Source organism: Vanacampus margaritifer, chromosome 1 (assembly GCF_051991255.1).
Source record: "Vanacampus margaritifer isolate UIUO_Vmar chromosome 1, RoL_Vmar_1.0, whole genome shotgun sequence".
Classification (NCBI taxonomy): domain Eukaryota; kingdom Metazoa; phylum Chordata; class Actinopteri; order Syngnathiformes; family Syngnathidae; genus Vanacampus; species Vanacampus margaritifer.
The window spans coordinates 17,135,156-17,150,329 of NC_135432.1; the positions used below are offsets into that span (position 1 = coordinate 17,135,156).

Genomic DNA, 15,174 nt, shown 5'->3' on the forward strand with positions numbered 1-15,174 from the left:
ACAACATTGTTGGATTGGCGCTTGAAATTAAATTACCGTACTATCAATTTTCATATCTACTGGCAATTTTGAGGAAAGAGAAGCGCAATCTCCAAATTTACATTTAATGAAAACCATATTGCTAAAATATTATGTTTAGCTTTGATATCTATCCAATATTGATACAACTTAGCCCATACAGCGTCACAGGGTGCTGGAACCAAGCCTAGCTGATATTTCACAAGAGGTGGGGTATGTTGAAAACTGTCTCCCAGCCAACTAAGGCTTGACATGTACGGATAAACATACACATATGAGCAACTGAAGATTTCACTTCACCCAACCTAGTGTTTCTGTACTGTCAGAAGCAGGCGTACTCAGGCACTTTGGGCATCATATGGTGTAGTTAACGCGCTTTATAAATGCAGTCCATTTACCATTAAAAAAAATCCCTGAAAATGCATTACAGGGAAGGATTGGCAGGACAGGTAGAAAAGGGTTACAGTTAACGAATGTTATGTAATTCTAAATTTTGAGAGAGAAAAAAAATACTGTGCTTTTTCTTTTTTTTTCCTATTCATGTAATTGAACCCATGAGTGTTCTGCTGAAAGCTTAGCCCCAGTGGTCACTGCTTAATACCAAAACAACTTTCAGGATACATAGTGACAGAAAAGTCTCCAGTGAGCATTTTGTAGCAGCGTTATGTCAGCCACCATATTAAAGTAAATGCAATTAGCTTGACAGGTGGTTCAAAGTGACTACACAAAGGACAGAAAAATCTGGGAAAGACACAGTAGGTAGGTTGTTTGGTGAGTTTGTAGTGTCTGATGAGACAAGTTAGAGGGTAACTGTGTTTAAGTGTGCTGTTTCCAAGAGGGGGGGGGGGGGGGGGGAGTGTGCTTGTAAACATACAAAAACAACATCCAGCTGGTTCTTCCTGTGCTTGCACTGAATGACAGAGTCCAGGGCAAGTAAAGAGGAAAGTGATGCATGCCGCTGGGATGCGTTAGGCAAATGAGGAAATGGAGGAAGGCAAATAAATCCCATTTTTCCATAAAGAGAGGCCGACGCACATCAGTGACTTAAAGTTATAAGATTCACACGGAAGTCAATGACCATCTATTAACACTTCACCAACTCCCTGTAATTACTTTGAACAGAGACAAAGTTAAATGACAAAAACTATTTCACATAAATATGAGTAATAATTTAAAATGACAGATTTGCGCAAAAATAAACTTGATCTGATATATTGTACCATGTCAAAGTAAATGCATCTGAATTATCTTCTCATTAAAATTGGGTAATTAAATTGGACATTTCAAAAACATCATGTTACGTTTTCAATTCTGTCTCGATTATTATAGGATTTAGATTGTAGTTTTATGCTAAAATATATAATATACATATAACATTACCACATGTCTAAAAACTTTTTGGGTTAGGGGGTAAGTGTTTACTACATTTCACAAAATTAAAGAAAAATTACAATTTGTTGTTAATGCACACTGAGCTTGGTCCTATAATTAAAATTATTATTATTATTATTGACAATAATAATAATACAGAGATAAATAAACAAATAAATAAATAACATTTTTAAAAAGACTTTACGTTCCAGGAGACAAAGTCCAAACAGAATGTGACTCCAGCTTCTGTGGAATAAGTGAAAGTAAATTGGAAGGAAAGGTAGAGGGGCAGGGATAAAAAAGGACTTACACCCAGAGGGTTGAGCATTGGGAGAAAAGGGGAGGAACCAGATCCACATGCAATTACTTAAGATGCACCGTGAGAGGAGGTCTTCATTGAAGAAACACGAGAGAGCCGCCGTTCAAACAGGAGCTTCTGAGCAACCGCAACTTGATTGTTTGAGCTCTAAGGCGATCAGCAACCCGAGTATAAATCTAGACCATTTTCAAGATGTCAAAATTCAATCTCAGTGTTGTGGCAGTCACCATTCTTCTGGTAGCAGCGACATGGGCCCAGACTCCCAGGAAGACACCGAAACCATCAAAGCCAACCAAAGCCCAGTGCTGCGACGAGGTGCGTTCTCTCAAGGTTCAAGTGGCCAATTTGACCAGTCTCCTCGGGGAGCTGAGTCGCAAGCAGGAGGCAGACTTGATGAATGTCGTGAGGCAAATCATGGACCTGGACAAGCAGAACCGGCAGCAGGAAGACAGGGTCACCGAGGCCGAGAGCAAGTACTCTGAAATTAACAACCGCGTGGAGATCATGCAGCTTCAGTCCCTGCAGTCTGCTCCTCAGACAACATCAGGTGAGTATCCATAGTTTTATAGTGGTGTTAACAGTACCCCAATTAGTAGTACTTTAGTATGCAAGTATTTTTTAATATTTGTATTAGAATCTCTTTGTATCTGTACTATTTTAAACCACCACCAGTTATCCATCATCGGCGGTTACCCATGTGAACATTCCTGGGGGAATGAATAATTAGTCTTGTTTGTATTTGGCCCAAAATCCTTTTATTAAAAACTGTAAATCTGATCTGCAGAAGAGTCAATCTGACCGTCTGTCAAAGCCATATCATTTCAGGATTAAAACAACCCTAATCAGAGCTGCCTGCCACAGTGAAGTAAACCAGCCATGACGTCATTTATTATATCAGTAACTTGACTGTGTAGTCTCACAGGGTCACATCTGTGTCACTAGGAAAGGGAATACTGAGATCTTTGGACAACTTGAGCAAATCAGACGGGAGCATAGAGCAGGAAGGGATTTGGATTGGGCTAGAGTTTAGATTAAAATAAATTGCACCAGTCCAAATCAGGACATTAAATAATTGAAAGACTTTCAAATGACTGACAATGTTCTTTTATCCAGATGCCATATATGACTGCGCATCACTCTACACCAAGAACTATAAAATCTCTGGCGAGTATAAACTTCCAAAAGACGAGTTTCTGGGAACACCTGAGATCAGTGTGAGTAATCCTGAAGCCTTCTGTATTTTGTGTACTACGTCATTGTGATAACTTTGCTTAAGCATGATGAATGTTTGGCTTTTAACGCTGGTAAAACATTTTGAAAATCCTTTCAGGTGTTCTGTGATATGAAGACGAACGGAGGCGGCTGGACTCTGATCCAGAGGCGCAAAGTTGGTCTGACATCATTTAACCGTGACTGGAAGCAGTACAAAAGCGGATTTGGATCCATCCGTGGAGACTTCTGGCTTGGCAATGATCATATATTCCGTCTAACAAGGCAGCCCAGTGTGCTCAGGATTGAGATGGAGGTAAGTGTTGGCAAACTTGGCAAAGGCAAGTCTAGACACAAAAAAAAAAAAGAAAAGTGCATAAACCATGCATAAAACATTTTTATAAGCAATAGTATGAGTGCACAAAAATGACTGCTTGTATTACACATTTAAAATTAGGATTGGGAAGGAGAAACCCGTTATGCTGAGTATGGGTTTTTCACTGTGGCCAACGAGCTCAACAGCTACAAGCTCTTCCTTTCCCACTACCGAGGGAATGCTGGCGATTCCTTGCGCTACCATAACAACACCAACTTCAGCACCCTCAACAAAGACAATGACAAGTGTGTAGATGACTGTGCTTCATTACGCAAAGGTAATTCATGACACCAACTCCTTCCCAAAAACGGAACAATGAAAGTTTTAAAGGAGATTGTCAAATAACTTAATGTGAATGTTCAAATAAATTGTCTCAACTCAATCTCATCTCTTTGTAGGTGGTTACTGGTACAACTGCTGCACTGACTCAAACTTGAATGGAGTTTTTCACCGATATGGTGAGCACATGAAGAGCACAGATGGGATCACTTGGTACGGATGGCATGGCCCCAACTATTCCCTCAAAAAGGTGGAGATGAAGGTCCGGCCAGTAGGTTTCCAGCCATAAGTTCTACAGCTGTACATCCTGGATCAAGATCACACGAGATCTCATTTATACACGATCAACCAAATGATGGCTTCCCCTCAGCTGCCAAAGGAAGTCAATTTGTCTGTAATTGTTCTGATTAGCTTCAAGTCAGTTGAATGTTTTGTTGGTGCTGGGTGTGATTGTAAACTGTAGTTGTGTCTAGTGTATTTATCAGTAAAGTATATTTTCTAAAATCTTAAATACCTGCTCTTTTACCACTGTACCACATTGGGTGGCTGGATTATGACTCATTTATAGTAATTGCAAAATCAAGAAAGGTTTTATTTCCCCCCCACTTGATCAGTTCCATTCTTAGTAGCAAAGATATGTTGGATTAAATCTATTTCATGGGTGAAACCAAATGTCAATGTATGTCTTTAATTGCTGGAATGGGACTAAATATATTTGAATTATGTTGCATTTTATTTTAAAACTAACTATTGATGTCTGAAATTTCTCATTTGTAAAATGTGTACAGAGCTGTAAGTATGCCGTTTTTATGTGACAGAAAATAAACATATTTTTAAAAGAAATGACATGCCTAACGTGCCTCTGACGTTTAACTATACTACTTCTGTGGCTACATAGTTTTGAAACGTGACTAACTCAATGCATACCACAGTATTATCACCATTTTCACCAAGCCTATTTGCTTTGAGTGACTGACTGACCTCTGGCTCTGACCTGTGGTCACTTCCTGACATAAGGTCCTAAGGTTGCTACCACTGGAATGAAGACCACACACAAAATACTTTATTCTGCCATCAAGAAAAATGCTTAGCTAGCTCCGTGGCCTTGACAACTATTACATTTTGCTATGTTTTGATCAATAAATGTGTTTAAAATTTTTACAACAACAAAAAAGAAGACGACTTTGAAAGAAGCTCCTGCCTCTAGGAACTCTGTGGTAGTTTTAGACAGATTATTTTCCTTTTACAAGGTGCCACATTAAGCTACTATAAACATCTAATTAAGGCTGTTATGGTATCTCTTCCCTTTTGGAAGAAATTAACACTGGAATAAAGTCAACCAAAAGACCTTTGGAATGTGGCGGAAGACTCACTAATCCAAGTGTAAGTAAAAACTGGTGGAACCAACTGCAAAACACTGTGGAAAATATTAATACTTTGGACTGTGCCGAGTCACATGAACTTTTAATGGGCTTGACTAAGACAAATCAAAAATGTATTCCCATTGTATATGAGCTGCATTGTGAGAGTGGCCGTCATTTATCAAACTGCTTTCTGTTGGACAAAAATGACATTGCTATAGAAGCCAAAAGGTATATGTCCTTATCCCGAAAACATGCAGGATGCAAGATTTGAATATATCTGTACAGGAGACCAGACAGGGTCTAAAAATTTTGCCGATGGGCCGCTGCTGCTACACAAAGCGGAAACAGCATTGTAGTTAACATTTTAAAATGTTGGCAGAGATGTGCCAAGACCTTTAGCATTCTCACTTCGATTCCGCATGCTCAATCTTGTCTTACAAGTGAAACAACTATAGCTTATGTACTGTAGAGGCTCTAAGGTTGAACACAGTCTGTTGACTAACGCTGGCCAACCTCCACTTTGTTCAAATTTTCCCAAGGAAATAATATAACGTGGCACACTATAGCATTTTAAAACCTTTTTTAAAAGCCATATTTGCATAAAAAAACAATCAGTCATATATATTACAAACGTACATATATTGTACAGTAGACTTTATGAACTAAACACCCATAGCTGCAATAGACACTGACGATTGCTGGATGGTTGTCCACATTAACACTAAACAGAGCTGAATTTGTGGTATAGATTCAGATGTTTTATTATCAGTGATGTGGACTAGCAAAATTATACTAGAAAGACAAATGTGGTGCTTTCCATGTTACGGTACAGCTACACACGAAGATTACATCTTTGTGTGATCACACTGACAACTCACATTTGCAGTCAATGGCCTATTGGGAGTATTTTGCAGTATATTATGCCATATACGCTGTTTTCTACAAATATGTTGAACTCATTTAGCATCATGTGAGGCACTGTATTTGGCTGCATTATCACAAAGAAAAGTTTCTGTATTTTGGCTATTCCCTTATAAATAAAAATAAAAACAGTACATTAAAAGGGCAGACTGGATGCTAATTATATACGACACTTTCATCATGAATTGTAGCCATGTAAAAAGTCAGATCACCTAAAAGTAATTGAAAATTCCATTTCCAAGTATTTCCATTGTACCCCCAAGCATTTATTAATAACATGTGTCCGGATCCTGAAGCCCATTGCCCCATATATTACTGCCAACTTTGATCATTTTAATGGTGATGGAACATGCTCAATGAACAGCATACTTCTGCAGTTGAGGATAAGGGTAAAACGATATTCTGAAATTGGCCATAGCAATAGGGCCTACAAATGGTCATGAAAACATGACCCTATATAAGATTCAAACGGCAGCAATCTAACTGCAGCAACAATTAAATACAATGACAGATGTTTTTCATCTTGATTATTGTAAATAAAATTATGTTCAAATTTGACCATGAGGATCCACGTGTCAGAATAAAAATTCTTACAGTAATCAGAAGGCCATTAACACACACCATGACTAATCACTTACTCAAACGCCAGCATGTTGCCTTCAATATTATCAGAATGGCAATCAGATGCCATGTGAAGACCCTTCTTTTTTTTTCTTCAAATACAGTCACGACTCATTAGAGCCAGGTTTACGTAGCGCTTTTTGCACACGATTTTTTTTTTTATGGGAAATTCTGGAGAGGTGAGAACCATATGCGGATATTGAAAACACTAGAGTGCCTGCTCCCATCATTCATCATCATCAAGGCTCCCTAGAAATTGAAAACAGGCCCCCGTGAAACACAACTCCAGACATTCATAGATGAAAAAGGGGCAAATGTCCAATTAGGTGCCTGGAAAACTGCTTTCTGCACGCCATTCCAAAAACAGAGAAATAATGCAAACACAAAGTTTGGAAAACATGATGAATTATATCAAAAGGTTGTGGGACTAATGTATTGTAATTTCATTTTCTGTTTGTTTTTTGTGTGGAAATTAACAGTTGGCTTGTATCACAGTCATCTGTCCAACTTGATTTTTGTGACAATAGCTGCGCTTAACTACCAGGAACAATTAATAGAGACGTGAAATTGGCCTATAGAGACAGTTGTATTCTTTAAGTTAAATTGACTCAATGTTAATAAAGCAATTTACCTAACGCTACTTTAAACTGACATACAATTTTACAATCACAAATATGCCATTTAAAAAGACAAATTCTGTAAAGCATTTAATACAACCACTTCAAAATCAGACCTAGATTTAGAATTAGATTGATGTGTTTTGTTAATCATACAGAGGAAATTAAGGAAATTAAGATATTAGATCTTAGCAGTTCCGGTAATAAATCTTAAGTTTTAGCTTTGGCAGAAGTCTGTGCTGTCTGAGCTGTTATAATATGATACGTTTATATTAACCACTCCTTAATTCACCTTAACTCAGTCAGCACGTCTCAGCATTCACATGAAATTTCAATTAGGAAACTAATTTCAACTTCCTACCTGATAAGAGACTCCAGGATGAGGGGCGAAGGACCTTTTTGAAACTCCAGCTCTTTATAATGCAAAGCTTTGGCGTAGGCGCGGCATTTTGCAGCTCTCTCACCAAGCAGCACAATGCCATTGTCATCTCTCAATGGTAGAGGGCCCTGGAAAGCAGAACAAATTATACCAAAACAAGCAACAAGTCCAACAAGGAAGGTGCTCTACAGCTCCTCAATCCTATACATTGACAAGCTAGTTCACCCAGGATAGCACAGTTTAACATAGCACACAGGCTAGCGAAATTAGCGCGGAAGCGAGTGGCATTAGTCCTTCGTTATCACAGCATTGGTTGACTGTGTTTATATTTGCTAGACTGACTCTTTCTATATTGTATTATGTGGATATGTTCATATTACATGTCTATGAAGAAAATGCAGTTAAATGCAATCCCTAATAAAGACTAATTTCCTTCATACACAATCCTAATGAAGTGACCCCTTGATAAATTAATTTGATCATTTTGGTGAAAAAATGTCAATATATGTTTTCCATGAAAAACGGGGGGTAAATGTAATATAATTTCAATTTACAATTCGTCATTTTCTTGTTTGCTGTAAACCCTTTTTATTGGGTTGGGATAGTGGATCTTTTATTCTGTATATGCATTGAGAAATGTATTATGAGAAACAAAATAGCACATATGCATGCACTGTGTACATACCTAGTGTATGATATTTTTTTTTTTTGTCATACAATATTTAAGTTGCCCATCCCAGCGCTAGGAAATCTGAACATTTTCAGAGGACCATTTCAAATAGCACATCGATAATATCTGAGATTCCACCAAAAATATACCTTGCCCAATCTCACTGTTTAATTACACCAGGGTGGTGGTTTACTGCTCAATACCAACCTTATCGCTGTGCTCCATGAACTCTGCCAGGTTAAGTAGCGTCTGTGTGACCTCCGCAATGTCCTGTGAAGTGAGAGCTAACTCGATGCTGCGGATGAGCTCATCCTGCTGGTCTTCACTTAGCTCGGACCAACAGGATAGGAAAGCTGCATTGAAAAGATCCCTATGGACAGAGACACACAAATGTTAAAAACACATACACTTGGAGTTGTTGGGGAGGACACAGTCTTTCAACTACAGTAATTTCTGAACTACAAGGCGCACCTGACTATAAGCCGCGCTAGCTAAATTTGGGGAATACTCAATTTTGTTACACGTATAGGCCGCACCCGACTGTATGCCGCAGGTGTTTTAATGTTACCGCACCGGGTTCTCGCTACTTTCTTTTCCATAATGAGAATGCAAATTGTCTCGCTCTCGTTCTGTCTCTCCTACTGTATTTGGGCTCACTTGATTTCTTTTGCTCTGTCTGACGCTCTTGAGCTTCCTTTATAGTGCGCCTCATTGTGATCTGATGGATAAGCCGCACTTTTGTATTAGCCGCAGGGTCAAATGCAAGTGGAAAAAAGTAGCGGCTTGTAGTCCTGAAATGACTGTAGCTTACAAACACACTGATTAAACAAGTGAAATCTGCTTCAAATTTACAGTCATATGCTCACATCTGGAAACTACTAGTGTTTGCAACCAGTACAGAGAGCCACAACAACACTCACTCTGTTACTTTTTATTTTTTTGCTATGCTCAGCTGTAGCTATTCAATTGTGTTTTCCCATCTTGTGGGACAAATAAAAAGGCCAATTAAATGTATTTTCTTAGTTTCTTTTTACTTAAGTAACAGAGTTTTAACGGGTCAGATAAAATATATGGACAAAAGTCACATCCCTTAATGAACTATTATATTAATTATGTGTTAATTAAACTTCCCCCTTCAACCCTAATCTTAACTCTTCTGTTAACCACAAAGTCATTTTGGACAGTTTATAACTTTGTGGGAACACTTTTTCCCCTGGATCAATGGCAAAAGACAAAGTTAAAGTCTTTGAGCAAACAGAAGATCAACACCATATTTTCTTCCATCTTCAATTCCTGTACGTATAATGGCCAGGTGTCTGAATACTTTAGTCTGTGTATGACTAATGTGGTGGTGTACCTGGCGAGTGGGATGTAGGTTTGAGCCAACGACCAACACGATCGCAGTGCTGGGGAGGAAGACTCCTTCAGGAGGACGACACTTAAGCGTCTCAACCACTCCAGCCAGTCATCTTTGGAAACCTTCCTAGCGGCGCCCCAGGCCTGTGAGCAAGAGATCGTTTTCTAAGGGCTTTGGGAACTACGTGGGAGCAGTCTGTTGGATGATCGCCATGCACACTTACATTTCTGTCATGAAACATTATTTCAAAATCTTAACTCAGCAACTGCTTTCAGTGAAATTAGGTGTGGTATGAGTTGGTCAGTTTGTCAGAGAAATTATGCAAATACTACATAACTCATTTTCCACAAAACTTTGTGGAGGGAATAAGGTGTCACATTTATTTTCACTGTTTGAATCACTGGAACTGCCCACGGTATCACGGAACACATAGAGCCCCTCCTGGCCATTCCTAATGCCTTACATCATCCCCTACGAACCAAAGGGTAGCCCAACTAACAAATGAACAGAATGACAAACAAACACCAGAAGCAAACTAGTACTTCATACTATTTTAAAATCGTTGTTAAAAGATCTGCATTCTGAGTACAGTTTATCACTATTAAAAATCAGATGTATGGAAGATAGTGGACATGCTTTCTCTAATTGTCAACTATTTTAAGATGTGTCAGTACAAAAATATGTTAACAGTAGAAACGATACCTATTTCTCTTGAGTACAGTATAGACTGTTTTATAAGTCTGTGTCACTTTACGTCACCTTATATCTCAAAGACTGCTGAAGGTATGAAAACTCAACATATACTTCGCAAAAGATAGTATTAAGTTTTTGTAGCAAAAATTGGAACACAAAAAATCCAAGAAATGTATGTTTTATTGAAGAGGAAATCAAGTAAAATAAATAAATCAAAACCTTTACAATATTATGTTTGATGCACCCCCACTAGTTTTAAACAGCATTCCGATTTAAATAGCATTTGTGGAACATGAGTTAAGCAGAAAATCCACCCATTTTGCCATTTGCGGTCGACTGAAAATGACCTCACAGTGCCCAAGGGCAATGACCAATCACGGCTCACCTGTTTTCTCGGTTTGGTCATGTGATGTTTGCAAGCTGAGCCTTTCAGCACTGCGATAACATTTTGAGTCGACAGCATGTAGCAAAATGGCTGCCCTGTGAGATGGATAAAAACGGGTGGATTTCGCTACTTAATAATTCATATTCCACAAATGCAATATTCATCAGAATACCGTGTTTAGACAAATGGGGCTGCATTGAACGTATTATTGTAAAGAAATCTTACTTGACTTGCCCCGTTTCACAAATGTTCAATATGCGAGTCCTTGGTTACATGGTATACATCAAAACGGTATTCCATTTCTTCCTAAATGTTTTGAAAATTATATCTAAAATTTGCATTGAGCACGTGACCACAACTCATTCTTAGCAAACTAACACAAAACACCTTCTCCTTTGCAGTGAAGAGAATTATCAGTAAATAGCAATGAAATCAGTGCAAACCATGTTTTATGCGAAAAGTAAAAACATTGAATGTGACGTAAAAATTATTTTTCACCTTTCAAGTTAACCGGTTCTATCTTGCTTACCATTGCCAGTTCTTATGATATTGTATGAGTTTTGTAAAGTGGCATGGACTTAAAATACCCTGTATTATGCTCTGAGATATCTACAACTATGTTGCATTATTTCTCGCGCCTTGGTAGAGGTCTGTGCTCTGCGGCGTTGTTGCTCTTCTTTTACATATCAAGGCATTCAGTTACCCAGTGCACATCTGCACTCTTTAGAATTACCCAACAGTCTTTGGTGTTTCCCCTCTTTAATTTGTCACTTTGTTCTTAAGCCCCCACCTCAAGTGAACTAAAATGCTTTGCACACAAGACTTACTAAAATGCTTTGCACACAAGACTTAGGTTTGTTTGTTTACTTCAGCTAATCACAATGCAAACAAAGCCAAATACAGTTTTGTTATTATTTTCCTTCTGACCTTCTGAAGTGCTGTTGTGCTGACATGAAGTTTCTTCATTGGTCCTGCTTCCACTGGTCCACTGACCAATGTATCACCTTGGTTACCTCGTAGATGGCGGTGCTGAAAGATTAGAGGATTCTCTTCCTCCTCTGCCAGAGTATAGCCCTGTAGGACCACACACGAAAAAAATAAATAATTAAACTAAAAAAAAAAAGGCCACACGCAGTCACACAGACTAACTGTTGAATCTAGCTGACCAAAAAAGAGTTTTGTGAATTAACAAGTGCAAATCTACTTTGGGAAATAACTACTAATTATTTGCTTATGTTACATATAAATATAAAAGGCTTTGTTTGGTCTTGTTGATCTTTTTTTCTCAATAGTGTGGCACTGCCCTACGTTAAAGGGCTAACTGTTTATAATTTAACTATTTAATCACTTCAATTCTGTTAAAATGTGTATTTTTTTATTACTTTAATAGAGTTTCCAGTAGTTTTACTTCACACAACAGGAGAGAGGGGCTCACCTTAACAATGCGACATATGAGTATGTCATAGCGCTGGTGGTTGATCCGGTGCTTCAGCATCACTTTATTTACCATGGGGATGAAGATCTGGTACTGCAGATGGGAGGATGGTGAATTAAAAGTAAATAAAAGGGTTTTATGTGCGCTTAATTATATACTTAATTTTGTTTACCCGAAAATCCTTTTTCCTAAAAGCCAAATAAATGAGGATCAAACTACTTCAGGGGCTTTGATCAAAAGCTCCCTTTCACATGTTGCCAGACGTGGCTACACGAGGAATGCTAACGATAGTGTTGATGAATGAGGAGGGGTAAGGCCTGGGAGGAGACCAACTAAATGTGACCTTATCCACGCTCATAAACAGAACCCCCCACTGACAAACAGACCATGACATAAGCAGTCTAACGGGAAGTAATAAAGAACAGGGGGTGTAGGGATAACTGAAATACCGTTCATATGCAGCCGGCAGTAGCAAGGAGGGAAGTGTTCTACTGAATAATCGCTCCCTCTGGGAGCCCCACAGAGAGCAAACAACTACCTTCTTGCCCAACTGGAACACGAGTGAGGACAGGGTGTCCATGGATGTAGAGCGCAATTCAGGTGTACTGTCAAGTGTCCGGACGATGGGGTGGATAATGCGAGAAGCGTAGTCTGTGAAATCCAGGGATTCTGTTAGCCTGTCCAGAGTCTCCAATGCAACCCTGAGGCACAGAAAATAAAATGTAATGATAATACAGTAATAATAATAAACTTTAAAACTATAATAAACTTTTTTTTTTTAAAGAAGCATTTTTTATCATCCTCAAAAATGTTTTTTCCCCCTAAATATTTAAATGGTTCCATGCACCGCCCTCAAGTTTTGTGAAAATAGTTTTCAATCATGCTGAGCCTGGATGCGTCCTACAACTTGCAGTCTTCATGTCAAAATGACAAAAAAAATGTTTGTGTTGCAAAATAACAATAATTCTTGTTATATAATAATTATTAGGATCAGTAATACACAACTCTAATAATTACTATTACTAGTCCAACTATTAATGTTACTGTTATTGGGTATCATAGACTAACATGTTCTTAGCAAGTAAAGATTAATGATTTAGTGAGGCTTGACTGAAATAACATTTTCAGGATAATACAATACTACATCCACAAATATGTGGTACAGACTTGCGGGACTGCAGGGGCACATCAGGCGCATCAAACAGCTTGACAATAGGAGGCAGCAACAGGTGGAGGTAGTCGTCGAGGTTGGCACCAAACAGCTGGATAGCATTTAGCAGCTGCAGATGAAAGCACACAACTCAGCACAAACATCTTAATAGGCCTCTTATGGCATCACCATTCACTTATTATAACAACCTGACAAGAGACATGTAAGTCAATTTGAAATATGTTGCTGATTTACTGATTTATATGGCTTGGTGGAATAGTGTGTGCCATGTTGTATGCAAATCATGGGTGTGTGGTGCTGGTGTGGGTGGATGGAAAATCAGTAGCGGCGGCAAATGCACTGCATATGACTATTTAGCATATCGTCGCTGAAAAACACTAATATACATTTTTGTCTTTTTTTTCTCCCTACTTTTTATGCTTTTGGGATGAAACTGAACGCATACATCCCAGAATGTAAAATTTGAGAAAAATGGGCATAAGTGTTTTTCACATAGCAGCGATGATATGATGATGTAATTGCAGCCTTAATCCCGAACTATTATTTGGGATTTCAAGGAAAAAAACACTAGAAGCACCTAAAACAGGAGTAAGTGATTGTTGCAGGTCTATATTGTGTCATTTGGCTACATGATTGAACACTAAGGGTTAGCCTTAAGTGAACTCAATGGACTAACAGAAAACAGAGCTGTGAAATGTCAACTACACTGAAACCTCCAAATTGTAATGCCACAAAGTTACAATTGGGAATTTGATAACATTTTTTGTTTAAACTATGCATCTAAATTTACACAAACATTGGGAGTTCACACCACCATCATGCATGATATTTACAAGATATTCATCAAAGAATAGATTCACTTTTTATTTTGACTTTTTTCAGTTACTCAATAGGATGACCAAGCAGCCTCAACAACGTATATAAAAAGTAGAATGTGTGACAAGAAGAATGCATACCAGAAGTTACATGACGTAACCAGACTGCATACAGAGGGTTCAGACAGCAGCTGTGTTTTCACTTCATATCCAAGTTAGGTATACTGTTTTATTGTTTTTACATAATAATATATGTGGCTTACATATTTTTCCTATTGTATAAAATTTGATGTTAACATTTGACTGTACATTTAATAAAGGGCTTATGATGGAATCAGTTTGACCCAGGAACAAGTTACACTTTCAGCCTATGGTGATATTCAAAAAACTGTGAACTTGTTTCAAATTAAAAACTCAATCTGAAAAAAGGAGGCTGAAGTTTTCACCAGCAGTCAATTGTTTCAAGTACCGGTAGTCAGTTTCAAACAAAGATTGTTGTTTTTGTTATGAGCACAACACTACACTTACCTTAATAGTAACACTGCGTCCAGTGCTGTTGTCATGCATGAAGACACGCAACATGTGCGGGATGAGCTGAGGCAGGTAAAGTTTAAACTCTCCACCAAGGGCTACCACAATCTGTTCTATTAGAAGGATGATCGTGTTCTGCATGGGATTGTTGGGTGTCCAGTACTCCTACAAAACAAAGTGTACTTTAGTTTACCCAGTAACAACAATAAAATAACAAAACAGTATGTTTGTTATATTGTTTGTAAATATATTAGCATGCCACTTATATTTATGCCTACATAAATTGCAAGGCTATCAGAGATTATTAGACTGTTCAGATAGATTTGCACTCATTCAAGTGGCTGATCTGATTTCTTTGTACCCGTGTGGCACAATTAAAACATATAGCTAACGAGATTAAATACAATTTGAAATAAACCTCTTTCTAATGTTGATCAGAATTAAATGGGTATCTGTAAATTGTATATTTTTCCAATTTATTTATTTACTTATCGTTCACTTCTGTGTTGTCGCTGTCCAATGTTGAGATGTGATTCCTGGGCATGTGTGCATGTGGGTTGTTTAAAGCATTAACTAAATGTAAATGCACATTGATATCAGATATGTGCCTCTTCAAAATATCAAACTGGACATCAAACCATCA

General features: G+C 38.1%; 2 protein-coding genes across 2 annotated transcripts in view; one reads left to right on the plus strand and one right to left on the minus strand.

Annotated features, from left to right (window-relative positions):
- Positions 1 to 15,174, minus strand: part of mtor (mechanistic target of rapamycin kinase) — an 83,288-nt gene that overhangs the window by 46,144 nt on the left and 21,970 nt on the right. Inside the window, exons 21-28 of the mRNA XM_077578547.1 lie at positions 14,529 to 14,696; positions 13,182 to 13,294; positions 12,553 to 12,715; positions 12,015 to 12,107; positions 11,507 to 11,653; positions 9,502 to 9,644; positions 8,352 to 8,514; positions 7,457 to 7,602 (exon numbers count right to left, since the gene is read on the minus strand). Of these exons, the coding sequence (XP_077434673.1) occupies positions 7,457 to 7,602; positions 8,352 to 8,514; positions 9,502 to 9,644; positions 11,507 to 11,653; positions 12,015 to 12,107; positions 12,553 to 12,715; positions 13,182 to 13,294; positions 14,529 to 14,696 (1,136 nt within the window). The remainder of the gene's footprint in view (positions 1 to 7,456; positions 7,603 to 8,351; positions 8,515 to 9,501; positions 9,645 to 11,506; positions 11,654 to 12,014; positions 12,108 to 12,552; positions 12,716 to 13,181; positions 13,295 to 14,528; positions 14,697 to 15,174) is intronic.
- On the plus strand, positions 1,804 to 4,404 carry angptl7 (angiopoietin-like 7). Its single transcript, XM_077578561.1, has 5 exons — positions 1,804 to 2,255; positions 2,822 to 2,922; positions 3,039 to 3,233; positions 3,375 to 3,570; positions 3,692 to 4,404. Exons 1-5 carry the CDS (start codon positions 1,901 to 1,903, stop codon positions 3,859 to 3,861), a joined length of 1,017 nt encoding a protein of 338 aa, XP_077434687.1. The 5' UTR covers positions 1,804 to 1,900; the 3' UTR covers positions 3,862 to 4,404.

Bases quoted from the DNA above. Each gene is read 5' to 3' on its own strand.
- angptl7 (XM_077578561.1), top strand. From the start codon at position 1,901: ATGTCAAAATTCAATCTCAGTGTTGTGGCAGTCACCATTCTTCTGGTA. The intron at 2,923-3,038 runs GTGAGTAATCCT...AAATCCTTTCAG, and splicing joins TGGGAACACCTGAGATCAGT to GTGTTCTGTGATATGAAGAC. The intron at 3,571-3,691 runs GTAATTCATGAC...ATCTCTTTGTAG, and splicing joins CTGTGCTTCATTACGCAAAG to GTGGTTACTGGTACAACTGC.